The sequence below is a fragment of the Lonchura striata genome, chromosome 4, assembly GCF_050655825.1.
Source record: "Lonchura striata isolate lonStrDom1 chromosome 4, ASM5065582v1, whole genome shotgun sequence".
In the NCBI taxonomy this organism is placed as follows: Eukaryota; Metazoa; Chordata; class Aves; order Passeriformes; family Estrildidae; genus Lonchura; species Lonchura striata.
This window is the reverse complement of record NC_140706.1, coordinates 29,790,030-29,808,780: the sequence shown is the minus strand read 5'-3', so window position 1 is coordinate 29,808,780 and position 18,751 is coordinate 29,790,030. Positions and strand designations below refer to the sequence as shown.

Below are 18,751 nucleotides of genomic sequence, written 5' to 3'. Positions count from 1 at the left end.
TCTATTCAACAGGTCTAAAAAGACATTTCTGTCTTCTATGACATCCATTTGTATATTCTTTGAAAGTCTTATATTTAGTATGTGTATTTGTACAAGACCATTCTGATGATGGGTAGCATATAGATTTCTTGAATAACACAAATCTCTGACTTGATACTGTATATAGTTCTTGTTTAACTGAACCATAGTCATGTATTTTAGCCATCTAGTCTTTGTTTAAAACCCTCAAGTTATGGGCAGTCCACTTATAACCCTCAATAAATTGTTTATTTTATTTTCTTAATTTAATTTATTTTTAAAAAATCCAACTGTAAAATGCCATGCTTTTTTCCACTTTCTAAATTCAGAGCCCACACACTGAGTAACTATTGGTTAGGAGTCAGATTATGAACAGGTATATCCCTCCTTGAAACAGTCATTAGTTATAGAAAGATTCTCAGTAAAAAATATTTGTTGCATGATTTTGAATTTTTGAATTATTCTTACTGTAGGTTCCTCATGAGTAACTTACTGTAATTAATAAAGATTTGAAATTGAGGATATGAATTTAATTAGTGGATGTAATGTAAGAGTAAAGCGAAATAGTGCCAGGTAACCAGATTCCAAATAGTGCACCAGAAATTATTCTGAGGAAGTTTGCAACAAGTATTAGTTTACAATAGGAGGTACATGAAGGGCAATACAAGACCCTGGGATTAGCTCAGTGGTCTGAGTGTGGGTGCTGATAAAGCCATGGTTGCATGTTTGATCCCTGTATGGGCCACTCACTTAAGAGCTGGACTGATTGATCCTTGTGGGTCCCTTCCAACTTGGAACATTCTGTGATTCTGAGAAAAGATGGAGAGAGACCATTTACAAGGGCATGTAATGATAGACGAGGGGGAAGGACTAAAGTCTTTATTGTGAGGGTGGTGGAATAGAGAAATTGTATATGCCCCATCCGTGGAAGTCTTTGAGGCCAGGCTGGATGGGACTTTGAGCAACCTGGTCTCATGGAGGGTGTCCCTGCCCATAGCAGAGGGTTTGGAACTCCATAACTTTTAAGGTCCCTTCCAACCCAGAGCATTCTATGATTATACTGTGGAATGTAAAGCTCATTTTATTGCTATTCAGTATTTCCTTAAGACTTCTTTTTTTTCCCAGTACATTCCTTTAAACATACTCATTTATTGAACCATTTGGGAAGAGCCAGCATAGAAGAAGGGCAAACACTAAAAACAGATAGTATTTTAAAACATTCTTTGATATATTCATCTAGCTTTAAAAAGCTTGTCTAGAAAATGAATTTTTCTGACAAAGTCACTGAGACGCTGCACTTCTCAGTGTCTTGAGTAAAAAACACATCAGACATTTTTTTTTTTGGTACTTTTTTCTTGTTCCCTTCAACTTTATCTGTGCTATGTTTGTTATTTTGGGTTAAGGTTTAATTTAACTTTTTTTGGTTTTGTTACACCTCTGACATGTAACTTCTAGTCTGAGTGATTATTGGCTTTTTTCTTAAATCCGTTGAGTCTGTTGCACTCTCTATGTACCTCTGAAGCCTAAAAGATTTCATCTGTGGCTATGGAAAAACTGGAGTATAAAGCTGAGCATGATACAGAGAGCAGTTTCTTGAACCACAACAGTGAAAGAGAATAGATGATCCTTTGTTATTTTTGGTTTATTTTTGTTTAAGAATGTTGTGTTAGGCACAGAATTACCGTCATCTCCTTCTTATGTTGCAATTTAGTCTTGATAACTGCAGCTTCTCAGCAGCATTCCAGCCTGGTGACTCATAGCAGATGTAAGCCTCAACTCTGCAGCATTTAATAGCAAAAACAATCGCAGCTTGGGAAGGGTTCTGGAATCATTTGCATCAACTTAAGAAGATTTAACAACTTTGAGTTCTATCCAGGAGTTAAAGGTAAACATTTAGGGTACCTATGAGGGAAGAAGGAAGAAGTTTGGCTAATTTCTATAGTTATGGTTTAAAAGTAATTTGTTTTTGAAGGCCATATAACTGGTTCAGTATGCATAATGATGTACAAATGTTTTACCAGGATCTAGCTATTTTCCTGCATTTTTAGGTAGTTAATAAAACCACTATTTGAATCTGCAGTTTCTAAATTTTTATTGCTGTATGAACAAGGCTGCTTTTAGAACCTAAAAGTAAATAAAATAATGAATTATTTTCCAGATGAGGAAAACAGGGCAATTTTTGTAACACTGCCAAATTTAAACAAAACATGTGCATGAGTTTAATAATTTTAATTTTAAGAAAGCAAAGAAAAAACTTTTCAGTCATTTCTATCCTTTTGACAAATTCTCTCTTACTATTATTGTATTTATTACCAGTCCAAGTCTTATTGACACTGTGCCAGCAGAAATAGGCGTCTGTATTCCATCTAGTTTGCTGTTTCTTAAATTTAAAAACATAAAAATATTCTAAATTTTAAAAATTTTCATAGCACAACTTCTTTAATGTAATCAAATCTATTTAGTAATTTGTTATTTAAATACTTGGAAAAAACATCATATTCAGGGGAAATTTGAATATAGGATTGACTGTGTGTGTATCCTTTAAAGAAAGCCTAGGCACAGAGAAGAAAAAAGATGTCTTTCTAGAATTTTGATTCCATAGCTTTGGAAAAAAAATCTGCACAACTGTACAATGCATATTCTAGGTGTAATCTTGGAATATGAAATTAATAACCCCAGGGATAAAATTTCAAGGTTTCACAAGAGTTGCACTTAATTTGTTTAAAACAGAAGGTGATTTTTTTTTTCAGCTAACCATTAAGGCCTTGTGTTTCAGTTTGAAAATATACTACTAAGCTTTTCTCACTCTAGCATATGATGTGTGATAATTAATCCACATGTCTAACTGTCTGAGATTAAGATTTTCCTGGAAAGGGATATCCCCTATACAAATTTATGTTGGGGTTTTTTTTTTTTTTTCCTTTTTGTTAAATCAACACCAGTATTGCAAAACAAGTCTTGGAAGTCTCTCAGCAGTTGTTAACTCTTTGGGTTCATGTGTGACTGATTAAAATTTGTAATTTTTTGCAGGTTTTTTGAGTTAAAGATTTTATTCAATTGTGTACTGTCAGCAAATAGCTATATAACAAGGGTAAATATTTAAAGGACTGAATAAATTTGTTAAAGAAACTGACTTTCAAAGGAGGCTTCTTAGAGCAAGATGTTGAGCTTCCCTTGAACAGAATTTTAGGTTTCCCTGTTACTGAATACCATGGATGTGCACCTTCAGGGAACTGTTACTAACACAACCTCTACTGAAACTTTTTTTAGAAATGTAGGTAACTAAGTAAAAGATTACCCACATTAATTCCATGTCTGAACCTGATGATTTAATGTATCAAAGTGCTTTGAACATGTAAGGAGCTTGACCCTATTTACCACCTTTCTTGTCACTATACAGTTGACCACTCAGTGTCACTGCAGCTGTGAGACAGACAAACTACAGGAGTTTATGCCTGCTGGGAAACTGGCTTAAAGGTGTGTGGTCCAGGACCAGCACTGCTGATTCTCCTCTGACCTGTCTGGGTCTACCTGCTGGGCAGTGACAGAAACAGAGAAATGCTTTTAAGTCACCCATTTCCTTTCACAATTCGAGTTTTCAGGTCTCTTCTTAGTCTTTTTTACCTTCTCCCTTTCTTTGGAGGACAGCAGCATAAAGATTTTTGTTACCCCTATCCTACTGGAGGTCCCTCTGTAGTTTTTTTTACCCTGTGTCCTCTCTGTTTCAGACTTCCCTGTTTCTGACTGGTAGATCTGCCAAAGAGAAGCATCAGTTTCTCCCTCTTTATAAGCCTCTTCTCTTTCATTCATAGTGAGCTTATATTGTGAGTTGCTACAGGATCAATACTCCATCTTGAGTTTATTGACCAGCTTGCTTTCTTAAAAATAAAACTCCAGGATTAAAATACCTTCACCAATTTATTTAAATTGTCAAATTGAGAAATTTATGAGATTATTATTATATTTTACTATGTCTTTTGAACATGTTTTAGTTCAGCACTAAAGCTGACATGCTAAGTTGTCTCCCAAGTGCAGTCCTTATGAAGCTTCCCACAAGAGGAACATTCTATAGAAAGAGGCATCCTTAAATAGAAAGGTGACTTCATCTAAAGATAAACTAAACCAAGTGCACACAGTCTACACTCCTCAGCTATTCATTCTTTTTGTGCAGATTGCTGATAGCAGCTTATACATGCTTAAAGGGACTTACCTGCTTTGATTGTACCTCATAGTGTTCTATTTTTTTTTTTAACTAACATAAATTTCTCTGAACAGTATCCAAGATTTACTTGATACTGTTTTTTAAAAATAAGAATACTGTTGTAAAATTGTGCAATCCATTTAAGATTGGGTTTTTTTTCAGATTGATTGTGGTATTCAGGTATTCACAGTCAGTGAAATCATGATAGAACAGTTCAAATACTAAGAATAATGTGAGGGAAGATACAGTGGTTTCATAATTAAAATAACAGGGATGAAGTAGAGTACATGAAATAGGAATCTTCCAGTGAAGAAAATAGTCCCTTCTCTCTTAGAAAACATATTCAACGTATGCAAGGATTCAGGACATCAATTAACAGAGACAGATCATTTGCAGGCTGTCCAGATAGCCAATGTACTCTTTGGCCACTCCTGTCACAGATAGTGTCATTCCAACAGATGGCAACAGCTGCTTTCAAAACAGAAGGGACTGTAATAACTATAACTACTAATGTAACTTTACTAGCTGTAATTTGACAAAGCATCCTAAGTATTTTATAGGTAAGTGTTCAAATCTGAAATTTGTCTGGGCTGTAATTTCTGGTCTTGTATGAAGTTTTCAGATATTGGTGAAAATACAGTTGAATATGTCCAAATTTGCACAAACTTAAAAACATACTTTTCATAATCACCTTGCTTATCTTTGTACTGTAAAAAGCACAGTCTGCCAAAAACTTCCACTCATGTTTTATATTTATTCCTGTAGAAACATGAGTGGAAATTTTCATAAAGTTGGTGTTTCAATAAACACATGCTGGTATTGAATCATTAATCTCTATTGTAAGTTTTACACTTTGTCTAACCATCAAATAATATAAAACACCATTAAAACCACAAATACTTTAAACATGTCACCATCCCTGGAAGCATTCAAAAAATGTAGATGTGGTGCTTAGGGACAGGCTTTAGTAGTGGACCTGTCAGTATTAAGTTAATGGTTCAACTTGATGATCATGGAGATCTTTTCCTTAATAACTCTAAGGTAGGAGAAGCAGAGTAGACACATATTCTGGCTTAATTAAATGTTAGCATATGCTAAATGAAAATATTCATAGCTAAATTTAAAAAATTTCCTCAGTTGATACCTTGCAGAAGTTTAAGTAATTAATTCAGAATAGCTTATATATAATATTTGTAAATATTTTACTGATTGGAGGCCTGAGTTTCTCCTCTGTGAAAAGCACACGTCTGTCTTACAAAACAATTTTGAAGTTCTATCAGCTAACATTTGCAAGGCAGTGAGATACAGTGGTGATTGGCTTTGCCTATAAAATAATTTTCATACCAAAAAGATGGGGTTTAAAATGGTATGGGTCATACAGTACAAAGTATCCATGGCTATCAGTTTAAAGATGCCATTCTTGTCACCATTAGAATAAAAGCTGATAACTATTTTAGATTTCCCCCCCAAATTACTCTATGACAATAAAATTACCTTGATCCTCTCCTGGTGCACAAAATTTGTACAAATTTTTAGATCAAGGACAACTAGCCCAGTTCAGATTTTAATTACTTGTATGGCAGGGATCTTTCTCACAAATTTAAAGGATCAACAAGGAATATTTCCCTGTTTTTCAGCTTGTTTAAAATGTTTTTGCTTTTGTCTTGAAAATAAAATGTGTGCTTTTGAATGTTGGATAGCTGTCCTAAAATACATGGAGAGCTCTAATACAAAGTGGCCTAAAAGTATAAATTCTTATTTTACTGGCTTTTGGAGTTGTATTTTATCAGACTACTTTAGACATTTGTAATGAATCCTGCATACACATAATATTTACAATTTACAAGAAAATAATTAGAGGTTAAATAGAATCTTTTAAATAAGATTTAAGATGTCAAGTGTAAATTTTAGTTTTAATGTTTAAGTTAACTAGTGTTTCCCTTGTTCTTCTACTTCACAGCTTCCAAAATGAAGATTTTGATAATGATTGATTTTGTCCTTGCAGCTAGCTTGATTGATGTCATTGGCAGCTCTGTAAGTTCTAGTAATTTAGTTTTTATATAGAGTTTCTTCTAAATACTGCATACCTTAACCTCCATAGTGCTCAAAGTGGACATCCCCTCCATAATCCTCACAATCTCTACACATGGTGGCAGAACTTTTGATGGAAAATATTAGAATTCATTAAAAAAATGAAAGAATGCGGAAATATTTTCAAATGGTGTGTACTGAGGACAAGTTTCCAATAAGAAAAGAAGAAACAAATGCATAAATTTATAATGGAAGATCCATCACTAGGTAATGTCACCAAAGAAAGAAATCCAGTTAGTTTGTGACTGGATCTGATAAAAAAGGAGACAATAAATCTTTCATAAAACAGGCATCATATGGTGCAAGGAGGCACATTGTATAGAAGGCACACAAGATGATTATAGTACCATTCAGGTGTAATGCTAACTCAGAATAACACCTGTAGTTTTGAGCAGCATACTTACAGACAGGCAAAGCACAGGAACTCCTAAAGCAGGGGCTGCAGCAGTGCTGTTTCTGGGCACTGACACCTGGTATGCAGAATGTTTCTGTCCTTTTCCACCTTGTCCACTTGCCCTACAACTTTTACTCAAACAAGATCCATAACTTCTTATTCTTACTTGTTTCCATGTAACTACGACATAGTTCTCACTCAAACAATGATCAAAGCTCCCAGAACCATCTCCTATACATTCAATTTCTCCAACAAAAACCCTAATAAAATCACACTTACTCCACAGTTTAAAATACTTCCAGCCTCACCAACCCTAATAAAATCACACTTACTCCACAGTTTAAAATACTTCCAGCCTCACCAACCCTGCACATGGCATATCATGTCTGTCCTTACTAATTTTATATCCAGGTCCTAAATAGGAGAGACCTAAAAGTATTGAATTCTTGATTCATAATTGCCTAGGTGGAAGTAGTTGCTGAATTTACAGGTATTGTTTGTGGCTTACATTACCTTATGGAAAATTTTCATTCAGATAAGTAGGTTTATAGAGGCAGAATGGAAAACACCTGACTCTCTAATCACTTCTTCTCAGTGGAGAAAAATATTACTAATTCCTGCAGAGGCCTACTGAGAAAAGAGGCATCACAGTTAAATGCATTTACTTATTTTTTAATTTTTTTTTTCATTTAGAATATTCTGGACTTAGCTGATCTTCTGAGTAAAAAATAGGAATATTCAGAACTTCATCTCAAAGTTTTCACCTTTTAATCTAATTAAAACACTAATCTCAATATAGAGTTATTTTGGAGCTAATTTATATTCTATAAAGTATAGGAAATAGCACCACAGGTAAAAGCCTTGTATTTTTATAGCTTTCATGAAGTATTCTGAGTCTAATTTGTAGCAATAATTTTAATGGAATGTCATTGGCTGCTAAATAATTCACACAATAATGAAAGTGAATGCACATTAATTGCAGCAGCTGGTTAAATGTAGGATTTTGTGCCCAAGAGCAGAGCTGTCAGCAGTTGTTAGATAATTGCTTCTCAATGTGTAGTGCAAACAGTTGCTTCCCTGAAACAGAACAGGTTGTGTTCAGTCTGGTTTCAGTCAGTGGGCACCACTGTCCACTAGAGATAGGCACAGTAAAATCCACATTTTGTTGAGTATTTCAACATTGCAGTGGTTTAACTTTTGTTCATATATAACAAATGGAATAGCAATATGTTATTTACATTGTGCTTCTTTATTACTCCAGCTGTGCACTGGTTTAACTTCAATGTTTTTTAAAGGATTATCCTGTGGAAAAAAAGTGTAGCAGTACATTAAAAGAACAGTCTGGTAAACTGAAGATCTAAAAGCCACATCAATCCAATTGAAGTTACATTTACCTTGTGATTATCTCATGGAAAAAGTAGACATGGAATTCCAAATACGAGAACTGTGGTTTTGCTGTTCAGCAGCAAAAGTCTAATGGGATTTGTCTGGAGTTGACAGAGAGAGACATCAATAAGAAGGCTGAAGTCAGGGAGAGAAGAGAAAGTCACAGATACCAGTACTTTTCATATGTAGGTTGTTTTCAAAACTGTTTCTGCTCAAGCACTTTTTTTTCTTATGCTGTAATTATTCAGTATGGCTAGTCATGTCTTGATTGTAATTTCTAATTTACTGTCACTTCCTAAGCATTAAGAGCTTAAAACCTTTTAAATAAGGAAATTGTTAAGTGTAGTGTAGATATATCACTGTTCACCCCATCATGAGTGTATGGTCTGTAAAGCAGATGAGAATCAGCTCATACTTAGTTTTTCATTTTTATGAATTAATTCATCATTTTTAAGTACACAATATCAAAATATGGTTTTTAAATGCAAGTTTAAGAATAATATTTAGAGACACAGCCTGTTGCAGACTTGTGTTTAATTTGGTTCAAAGGAAAGGACCTTTTATTGTATGAAGTAGTATATGAAGTAGTGTCATACTGAATTTAGATACCAAGTTTTTCGAAGGTAAGATAATATTTTTTCAGAAGTTCTATACTTGTACTATATAATTTAATCACAGCAGGAGAATGGGTTTTAGCAGTGCGAAAGGAGAACTGATAGAAGCAGTGCTTTCACGTGAAAGAAACACATGTAACTGCTTGTAGCTGCCTCTCCTCCAATGCCCTATCCCTGCTCTTTCCAGAATGGAAGGAAGCTCTTTGTGGCTCAGATCTTGCCACATGTCACAGAGGTTACCCACCTCAAGCCTTGTCTATGGAATTGCAAGGGCCTGGCAATGGGGGCCACCATTTCCAGGTCTCTCCTATTGTAGGTTACCATGTTCTCCAAGGTTGTGACGACTGAGTTAAGACTGATACAAGTTAGCCTTCTCAATAAAACTGGTAATTGTGACATGGTGGCTTCTTTATCACTCTTAACTTAGTGCGATTAGAATAAATATTTGGTCTGACTGGGAACATGGGATTTTTTTTTTTTACAGCTTTTCTTTTATAGTTAGCGTTAGCTCATCACAGTGAGCCTGGAAATAATTTTTCAATAATTTTAAAATTTATTCACTCTTTCTCAATCCACCTGTGCATCTCTTTCTCTCTCTCTAAAGCTCTGCAGTCCTCTGTAATTTTCTGTATTTACACAGGTCTAGACCAACAATTTGCAAACACCTGTCAAGGAAGCCTTTTCTGAATCTCCCATTGAATTAATTCCCACTGAATAGAAAATTCAGCTTTTGTGAAGGGTTTGTATGAAGCTGCTGATACAATTGAGACGTCCATCGTGGAAAGGCTGCACAATAAATAGCACATCTTTTCTTTGTAATATGCAACATGTCCCACATTATCCAGTGCATACAGTCAAGTAACATCCCTCTAAGCTACTGTGGCAACTTTGTACGTCCATATATTTTAACTTTTTTTTTTTTTCTCTAGTTTCCTGCTAGAAAAAAAGGGATGATATGCTAGGCATCTCGTGTAGCTGTCGACAACTGAACAAAGATTTTCAAGCGAAGGTTCTTAAATCAGATAGAACTTTGGGCTATTACTGTGTCGCTGGCCGCGCTGTCCCCTGAGAAGGGGTTTGGGAAATGCGCCTCTGGCCCTACAGCGTCCCCTTGTGGGCAAGCGCCGCCATGGCGGCCCGGCAGCTCCGCGGGCCGCGCCGGCTCCGCGCTGCGCGCACGGCGGCCGAGCCGAGCCCTTCCCTCCCGGACACGTCGCTACAAATTGCCCAGATATGCCACATATGTGTGTAGATACTTTTCCCCATTCTTTTCTTTCACCGCGTGTTTTAGGTTGCAGTTAAGTATTAATTAAAGCATGTCTCTGACACATTTCAGTAATACTGTCTTTCTTCAGGATTGTTTTGCACAGTCTTATGATCAAATTTTCCAGTGTAACAAAATATTGCAGACAAATGGAGCAATTTGTTGGAAGTGTTCAAGGACAACGGATGAAGCCTGAGCTTAATGCAAGTATGCATCAAGTATGCATACACCACTGGAGTATGCAGACACCACTGAGGTGTACCTCCCTATGCACAGCAGTATGCTATTGCAGACATTTCTACAGTTTAGTGTGCTAGGGCAATGTTCTGAGGTATACATTCTTCCATATGAATGGCAAATATTGCAGGTCTACATATAGATAATGTTTCCTATGAGTAAGGTAGCACCAATTTAGAACTATAGCAAATTTGATCTTACCTGTCAGATTTCCAGAAAGTCACCCTTTGATTTTGCCCTTACAGTGCTAATTATGCTCTTTTATAAGCTACTAAACTCTGCTTATATAAAAATTCAGTCTTATTGATGCAAAACCTGTGTCATGTTTCCAAAGGCTTTTCTCCTTCACACTGAAGTCAAATTTATTTAATACATATTTTAAGCCATACAGACTGTTTTAATTTAAGTTCTCCAGATCAGGTTCTGTTCACTTCAGCTATTTTTACCATAGTCTTTAATCTAAAAACAATTATTTATTGCTCAGCATGCATTCAGTATGTCAGAATTTGGAACAGCTATTTTTGAGGGTCAAGTGAGTGCTAAGTAACACTGTATCAGAATTACATTTCTCACCACTCTGCATGGCAAAATTAAGTACAAAAGTCACAGAACGACACTGACTTTAACTTTTGTTTTAACTTTTATTTTTCATGTATATTCAGGACTTCTTAGAGACTATTTTAGCATGCCAAAAATGAGCTTAAAACGTAACAATATTTATGTTGGCAGTGTTAAGATTCTTATCATAAGAAGTGTGTAACTTAAAAGCATTCAAAAATGCACCATGAAGTTGAAAACATATCCATGTAGATTGCATTTCTTTAAAACTCTTCAGAATCTTCACAATGTTAGTAGCATACTTCTCTGGATAAAAAAAATCTCCATTCATGGAAGATGATAGAAATAGGGCCTCCTTATGATAGGGCCTGTATTATAGTGTTTTTCCACAAAGTCCTCATGGCATGTTTGCAGTTAGAGCTAGTAGCACTAAAGAGAAGGTAAAGCATTCATAATATGAATATTTTATATATTACATGCAGTAACTTATGAAACAATTTTAAACAAAGTAGCAACAGAGATGGAAATCAACATAGTGTCTGTGGGATATTGTGACCAAAAGTTTAATTTTATTTATGGTTTGATTGGTTGACTTTTTGTGTCACATATTAAATATCACATAAAATTTGTTCATTTTACAATAAGATGTGTTTTCCTCTCTAGGATTTACAGAAATGTTTTCAAGAGCAGATACGACTTCAGGGCCAGGTGAGGCTTCTGGAACATCGTGTGAAACAGCAACAGTTAAAAATTATACAGCTCTTAGAGAAGAAAGAGATTCAGTACAGTGACAGAGAAGATGAAAACAGTGTCATTGATTTGGGAGGAAAAAGACAGTATTCAGGTTAGAAATGAAGCTATTCTTTTCATTTCCATTCATTGCAATGATACCCAGGAGCTTTGGCACAATTGGGTCTATTGAGTTATGGTTTTAAAAGCTTATTGTAGAATGTTTGTTTAAAACACAGTGCTCAGCTTTTACCTGGACCTGTTGTGCAGGGAAAAATTGCTAATGTCAGATGGTAGAAATCAAATCAGGATTTAAGAAATTTACTGATTTATTAGTAGTGCATAATTTTAAAACAATCAGTGGATAATAAATGAAGCATAAACATCAGCAATACAAGAGATAAAAGCCAATAATAGAAATTTACAAAATGTTAATCAGGAGTTACAGACTTCTAAACACCATTCTTTCACTAATGTCAGAAGTTCTAACAATCTCAAAAACGACAGGATTAGTTCACATTCATACATTCAAATGGTTGCCTGGGTTACAAGAAAAGGATTTTGTTCCAATCTGTAAAGTCCCTGAGACATCCATATTTACATACATAAACCTGGCATAATGGCATCTGCATCTCACTTTAATATCATTTTCACTGAGTTGAATTCAGCTAATGACATCACAGCTCTTAAAATCCTGGTTTAAAGTTGTTTTTCTAATTTCACCAGCACTCTGGTGGTGATCCACTCCTTCTACAGTGGAAGGCTTATAATAAATCCAGTGGAAGTATATAATAAAACATCATCCAAACTCTTAATATAATAATACACCATCCAAAACAATAGTTGGATTGAAAATACAATTTAGGAGACTGACTTCTAGATGGTGTTTTTTTCTAGTTGTCCAGTGCTAGAAGTCTTAACTACTATTATTTTTAATAGCCTTGTTTGAATATGCTTGTAGCAGCTTATGCTGCTAGAAGAAATACCAATATATATATAACATTTGATCCCAAGGCATCAAATAATATAAAACACCATTAAAATGAAATTAAAAGCAGTTGTAAATCTGACTTAAAAATTTTAGCTGCATATTTATGTACTCAGCATCCTGGAACACTTTGTTTTTATTATTAGGGCTGACTCATTTGTTACTGGAAAAGATTATTAAAGCCACATTTCTCTGAAAGGTATTTGCATTTCTTAGCATAAGCCTCAATTTATTCTTTTACAATGTTATTCTAAAAAAACAGATCTAACTTGCTCCTGTTTCTGCTTTTTTTTCCCCTCCATTATTATTTCACTTTCATTACAGCTTGGAAAATTATTTTCCCTGTTCATGCTGCATTATTTTCTCAAACTGCTGTAGCATTTTAATATCAAGAGATCTGGATAATTTGAGTTAGATAGTGAGGGGGAAACTCCGCACTATATACACCCGCTAAGAATTAAGATATGCTTGTGTTTTGCTGACCTACTAAGAAATTAATGGACAAGAAAAGCTATTTGCTCTAAGCCAATCACACATTCTCTATAAAGACAACTTAGCTGTTATTTAAATCATGTTTTCTATTAGAGTTTATTCAAATTCTGGCATAGCTATTTGTTTTCAGTATGAAGTGTTTATTTTCTATATCTAATCTTCACTGACATTTTCACTGAAGAAAAATGTAATAGTTCATAAAGTTCCAACCAGGCCTGGAAGTTCAGCCAATTCAGAGAATTCCTTAAAGTTAATCAAGTCTAGCTTAGCCAGGAAAAACAGGAATGCTAAAAATTATATATCTTTTCTGTATGACTGCCTGATGATAGATTACATATAAACAAAGAACTCCTTTCATTTCTTAATTCCTAGAGGAGAGTATATAAGATTATACAATTACATTGCTCTGAATTTTTCAGAGCTCCATGAGCTCTGAATTTTGTTATTGTTGCAAATTATATTCATCAACAGCAATGCAGACCAGATTGTGGATAGTACCAAGCCAAAGTGATATCATTTTACACATACAGTGCACATTTTGGGCACAGTCTTCTGTATATTTTTGCACCTATTTGGTAGAAGGGACAGGAGAATCGGGCCTTGCACTTGTTTCTGTTTTTAACACTGGAGATTCCATACTTTTGTTTCTGGCACTTCTGTGAACTTTCTGGACATAAAAGTACATGTCTGCTCATTAAATTTTAAGGTTGTAACAGGATTCTAATGTGGATGATACCACTGTAAGTTAAAAGTGACACAACTTAAAACAGAATTTTTTGCCAGGCAAGTAGAAACAAAAATTGTAATATTTCATGGTGTGAAGATATTATTTCAAAGATATATCAAAATAATTACAGCCCAGAAAAACTTTAAAGCAACACAAGTACAAAAAATACCCAAAAGTCAAAGAAATGTGTTTGCAGAGACATTTCATTAGTGTGGTTCATGTGTGACTTCTACATAACATGTCTTGATTACTATTACTGACTTGATTTCTGATTTTGCTAGTAAGTACAGGACTAAAAATGTTGTGTCCGATTAATGTTGTGTGAACAGATTGTGCAGAAATCTACAATGAAGGCCATAAGCAAAATGGATTTTATAAAATAAAACCAGTCCAGAGTCCTAGAGAATTCTTTGCGTTCTGTGACATGTCTGAAGGAGGTGGCTGGACTGTGTTTCAGAGACGGTCTGATGGCAGCCAGAACTTTGATAGGTAGGTACTAGATTTGGTAATTAAAACTGGAAACAAAGTGAAGAAACATTAAACCAGATGGAGCTAATTGAAATCTGAACTTTAGAAGGATATGAGTAAGTTGTTATCCCAGATAAAAGGGAGGAATGGTTATTCTGTGGGACAGCCTCCAGATGAGATACCACTTCTGGTTCTAGCTGTCTTCCATGAGACATTCGTTCTAATCTTTTTCTGACAACTTGTGCATGTGACACTAGGACACTTCAATGTCAAGTGTGTTAACAACTGTTGGAGCAAGGACTCCTATTGATGAGAAAAGGACCAGATCGTTTTCTGCAATCAGTAAAATTAAAAAAAAAATGTATATATAAGCAATCTGAGGGCCCTTGGAGTAAAAATGTGTTTCACAAACGTGTCTAGTGGGAGGATAAGAAACTAAGTACCTAAGCTGAAACAAGAGAGGTTCAGCCTGGATATAAGGAGAAACGTTTTCACCATGAAAAGAGTCAGCAGTTTCCCCAAAGAGAATGTGCAGTCTCCGTCCTTGGAAGTTTTCGAGATCTGAACAGACAAGCCCTCAACAACCTGGTCTGATCTCATGGCTGATTCTAGCTTGAGACTGACACTGGACTAGCTTGCTTCTTGAGGTTCCTTCCAGTTTTAGTTATTCTGTGATCTAAAATTGTATTATAAAACATCCAAACAAACTTGCTTTTTTGATAAATTAGTAATTTATACCCATTTCAGACTCTGGGCTGACTATGAAGAAGGCTTTGGAAATTTTGTTTCGAAAAATGGTGAATTTTGGCTTGGAAACAAAAATCTTCATTATTTGACTAATCAAGGTAAGATTGGTATTGTAACAATAGTCTTATTGTTTCTGTTTCTTTGCTCTTTCCAGGTCATTTTTTTTGTTTCTCCTTTTTGTTATCATAAATCCTGAGTTCTGTTGTTAGTCTGCATGAACTTCTCTCAGTTTCAGGAAAAAAACACATTTGAATATATGTTTTCTAACAAAAGGTTCAAAACTGTCCTTAGGCCACTGGCATACTCAGAGCCCCAGTGAAACAGGGAACAGGAGACAGGAGTCTACCTTAAAAGAATTGTCTCTATCCAGTTTCCATCAGCATCACTAACAGTCCAGAGACAGGTGTATACTGTACCAAGACATTTATTCAGGGCTTTTTAGCTGGGTGGGCTATTACATGGAAGTAGTTCTAGTCGACTCCTGTTGATTAGGCCAGTAGTAGAAAGTTATTTCCATCTTTCTAATAGCCACACAATGTAAACTAACATCTGCTCTTTTGTAGAATGCTGCAGAATGCTACAGACCTAGGGACAGTTTTGAACCTTACCCACTGGCTTAGCCAGCTAAATCATATGGAAATCAGTGCCATCAGGATGTGATCCTAGTATAACCTCTTTATTTTCAGAGTATAAAAATCTAATTTTCATAGGTGAACATTTATTGATCAATTTTCACTATGCTTTCATTACCACCTCAAATATTGTACTAAAATGTAAAACCTGTAAGGCCATGGTTTTTTACAATTTTTTTTCTACATTTGAATATTTGTATTAGAATAATTCTAAAATTTTCTAACCTGAATAGAATTCACTCAGGTCAACAAAGGCAAAGAATAGCAATACATGCTTTAGTATGCACAAAGAAAGAAGATAAAACCCCATAAAATATGCCGAGGTGATAGAGATTCATAATAAAAACATTTTCTTTTAATCTTCTGCTGTAATGCCCAGTTCTGAAAAGTAGTAAGATAGGCTAGTTTAACTAAAATAATTAGTTGTTTTTTTTTTTTTTAAGGGAATTATACATTAAGAATTGATCTAACTGATTTTGAAGGAGAACGACGTTTTGCACAATATGCAAGATTCAGAGTTTCAGGAGAAGAGGTAATAAAATATTAAATGACTAAAGTTTTTAATGAAAATGTGGATTCTGTAGACAAACAATAAACATACAGGTTCCCTAATTTCCATAAAGATTTGTGTAGAATCTTAATACCATATTTTCTTTCTTACACATGCTTATAATTTTCAAATACCTAATAAAATGGTTTACTTTGATACATTAATTTCACACTTTCTGTAAGAGATATGAATCACTTGGTTTAGCAGGCATGGATAAAAGCAGTTTTTCTGTTTGTTGATATTACCAACAATAATGGTAGATGTTCTTATTTGCTAATGTATACTGTAAACTAGCCCTAATGTCATTTTTATTAAGTCATTGATACATATAGTTAATGACACATTTTATCCCTGTTAAGCATCTCTATAACCTTCTAGTACTAAATAAATTGTGTGTAAGTGCCAGAACATTTCTTAGCATAATAATAGCAGCAAATGGAACAGGCTAGCTTCTGTTTTGTGGTTTCACCCTCTGACATGCTAAGGGCTAATGACATACAGGAATTAATTTTTTTTTCTTTCTTCAATTTTTTAAATTAGCATTCTTATGAGATGAGTTGTGGTGAATACTCTGGGACAGCTGGTGATTCCCTTACTGGTGGATTTCATCCAGAAGTAAAATGGTGGGCTGATCATCGAGGAATGAAATTCAGTACTAGAGACAGGGATAATGACAACTATGAAGGGAACTGTGCTGAAGAGGAAAAGGCTGGCTGGTGGTTTAACAGGTATTTTGATTTCATATGGGTACTGTCAACTATTTTGCTCCATGTGTATTCATAAAATAATAACATATTCTAGAAGATAGACTGGGATTGTTAATTTATTTGCAATGTGCCGTTCTCCCCTAGCAGAGATCTCAGTGCTGGTAAGACTGAGGCTCACCTTAGAAGGGACAGCACCTACTGTGCCTCTCAGGCTGGTCGGTGACAATGGCATTTGCCACAGGTCATCTTTGTTATCAGGCACTGAGGAGGAGATAATTCTACACCTCTGAGGTAACTAGTTTTTACACAAGTAGGTCATGTAGAGTTTGCAGATACATCCCTGCTGTACTTCACTCTCACATTTCTCTTGTGTTGGACTTGACCAGATGTGGCAGCATTGCAAATATCTGACAAGCTAAACTGGTGCCAGGTTATCAAGACTAATTTTTTTCATCTCACTTCACAGTATCTCACTCATTATTCTTTCCAAATGGAGATGGTAATGTGTCTACCCAGATTCTGTCAGTGTGCATGTCTGAACCAATTGAAAGATTTTTTAAAATAGGGCTCAGTAAGAGAATTTAAAAATTCTACAACATGCAATATACCAAATCAAAAAGAAAGGATAAAAATGGTAGCTTTAGCCTGTACAGTTCAGCTATGTTCTTTTCTGTAATTAATTAAATAAATATAGCCATGAAGAGAAACTCTGCAATATAGATGTGTAATAGAGAGAAATAAAATACAGCTCAGGGAGGAACACTACTCTCTCACTGTGATCTCAGCTCACTTGGCAAGAGGTGCCAGGCTGGATCAACTCCATTGTTTCTGTTGTGTCATCCTTTGTTTCTTTTTTTAACTCCTCATTTGCCAAATTCTGTTTTCATAAGTAGTCTGTGACCACCTTAACTGATATGATGTAGCTTTTAACTCAATGTTTCACAATTAGCTACTTATTTTAATACATTTTAATATATTTGCATGGATAGCCAGTCAGCAGAATGTTTGAGACTTGGAAAAGGCACATGTAAACAATGTGTTTTTGCATTTCTCAGGAAAGCTAAGATATAAAAGAGAAAGGCAACTATGTTGGAGCTTCTTTTCCCATTAAATCAGAGCTTTTGTAAATTTAAAGGAGTATCGGGACCTCAAATCACATAAAACTGATATCATGCCATGGATTTCCTTATGACTGAATTAACAATCACTTTTAGACCACTGAATAATATTTTTTGCCTTTAAAAAATTTTTTTTTTAATATTGGATTGACCTGGACAAAAGAATGACCACTTTGCAAAAGTAGCTGCACAGCAGAACTTGACAGTTATTTATACCTTGTAGTTGATGCTACGTAACTTCTAAAGATAGCTGACTCCTACTAGGCTACTTCTTATTATGGTTGTGTAGCTCAATCTCTTAAAGTGACGGTCTGGCTTGATAATGAAAATTAGTTACTAAAAGTGTCATTTCACTGTTTTGTTATTGAATTTTTAATGTTAAGTCTAACATAAAACTGAACATTGCAAAATACTAGAAAATGTCAGTATCATTAAGTCCTACTCAAAAGGACAGTACTGGCAAGAGAAAGGAAAGCACTCAGAAACACATATTTGTCATGCACAGATTAGCAAATATAGAAGGAATTAGTGCTCTTGGCTGGTTTGCATAAGAGCTCCCAGCTATGAAGGGATTGTTTATAGCCAGCTCTATGCTATCAGGACTAATGAAATACAGAAAAGCCCAGATAATATGAAAACCAAAGGATGTGACACAAGTGAAGCCACATGGAAATAGCTCAAAGCTAGTTTAAAGCCACAAGTCTTGCTCTAGCTCAGCATTTGTTGTCCTGGACCTCTGCAGAAAAATGGCCCCTTTTGTAAGCAAAGTTCTAGCAGAGATTTTTATCTTGAATGCAAGGCCACAGAGCTGGGTTCACTCTGGTACTACC

At 35.1% G+C, this 18,751-nt stretch overlaps 1 protein-coding gene across 1 annotated transcript in view; it reads left to right on the top strand.

Annotated features, from left to right (window-relative positions):
- Positions 1 to 1,667: 1,667 nt before the first annotated feature.
- The window catches only part of FGL1 (fibrinogen like 1), a 32,235-nt gene continuing 15,151 nt past the window's right edge, over positions 1,668 to 18,751 (top strand). The window contains exons 1-7 of the mRNA XM_021556078.4: positions 1,668 to 1,903; positions 6,180 to 6,253; positions 11,427 to 11,607; positions 14,029 to 14,188; positions 14,915 to 15,012; positions 15,990 to 16,078; positions 16,637 to 16,824. Coding sequence (XP_021411753.1) covers positions 6,188 to 6,253; positions 11,427 to 11,607; positions 14,029 to 14,188; positions 14,915 to 15,012; positions 15,990 to 16,078; positions 16,637 to 16,824 — 782 coding nt within the window. The 5' untranslated portion in view covers positions 1,668 to 1,903; positions 6,180 to 6,187. The remainder of the gene's footprint in view (positions 1,904 to 6,179; positions 6,254 to 11,426; positions 11,608 to 14,028; positions 14,189 to 14,914; positions 15,013 to 15,989; positions 16,079 to 16,636; positions 16,825 to 18,751) is intronic.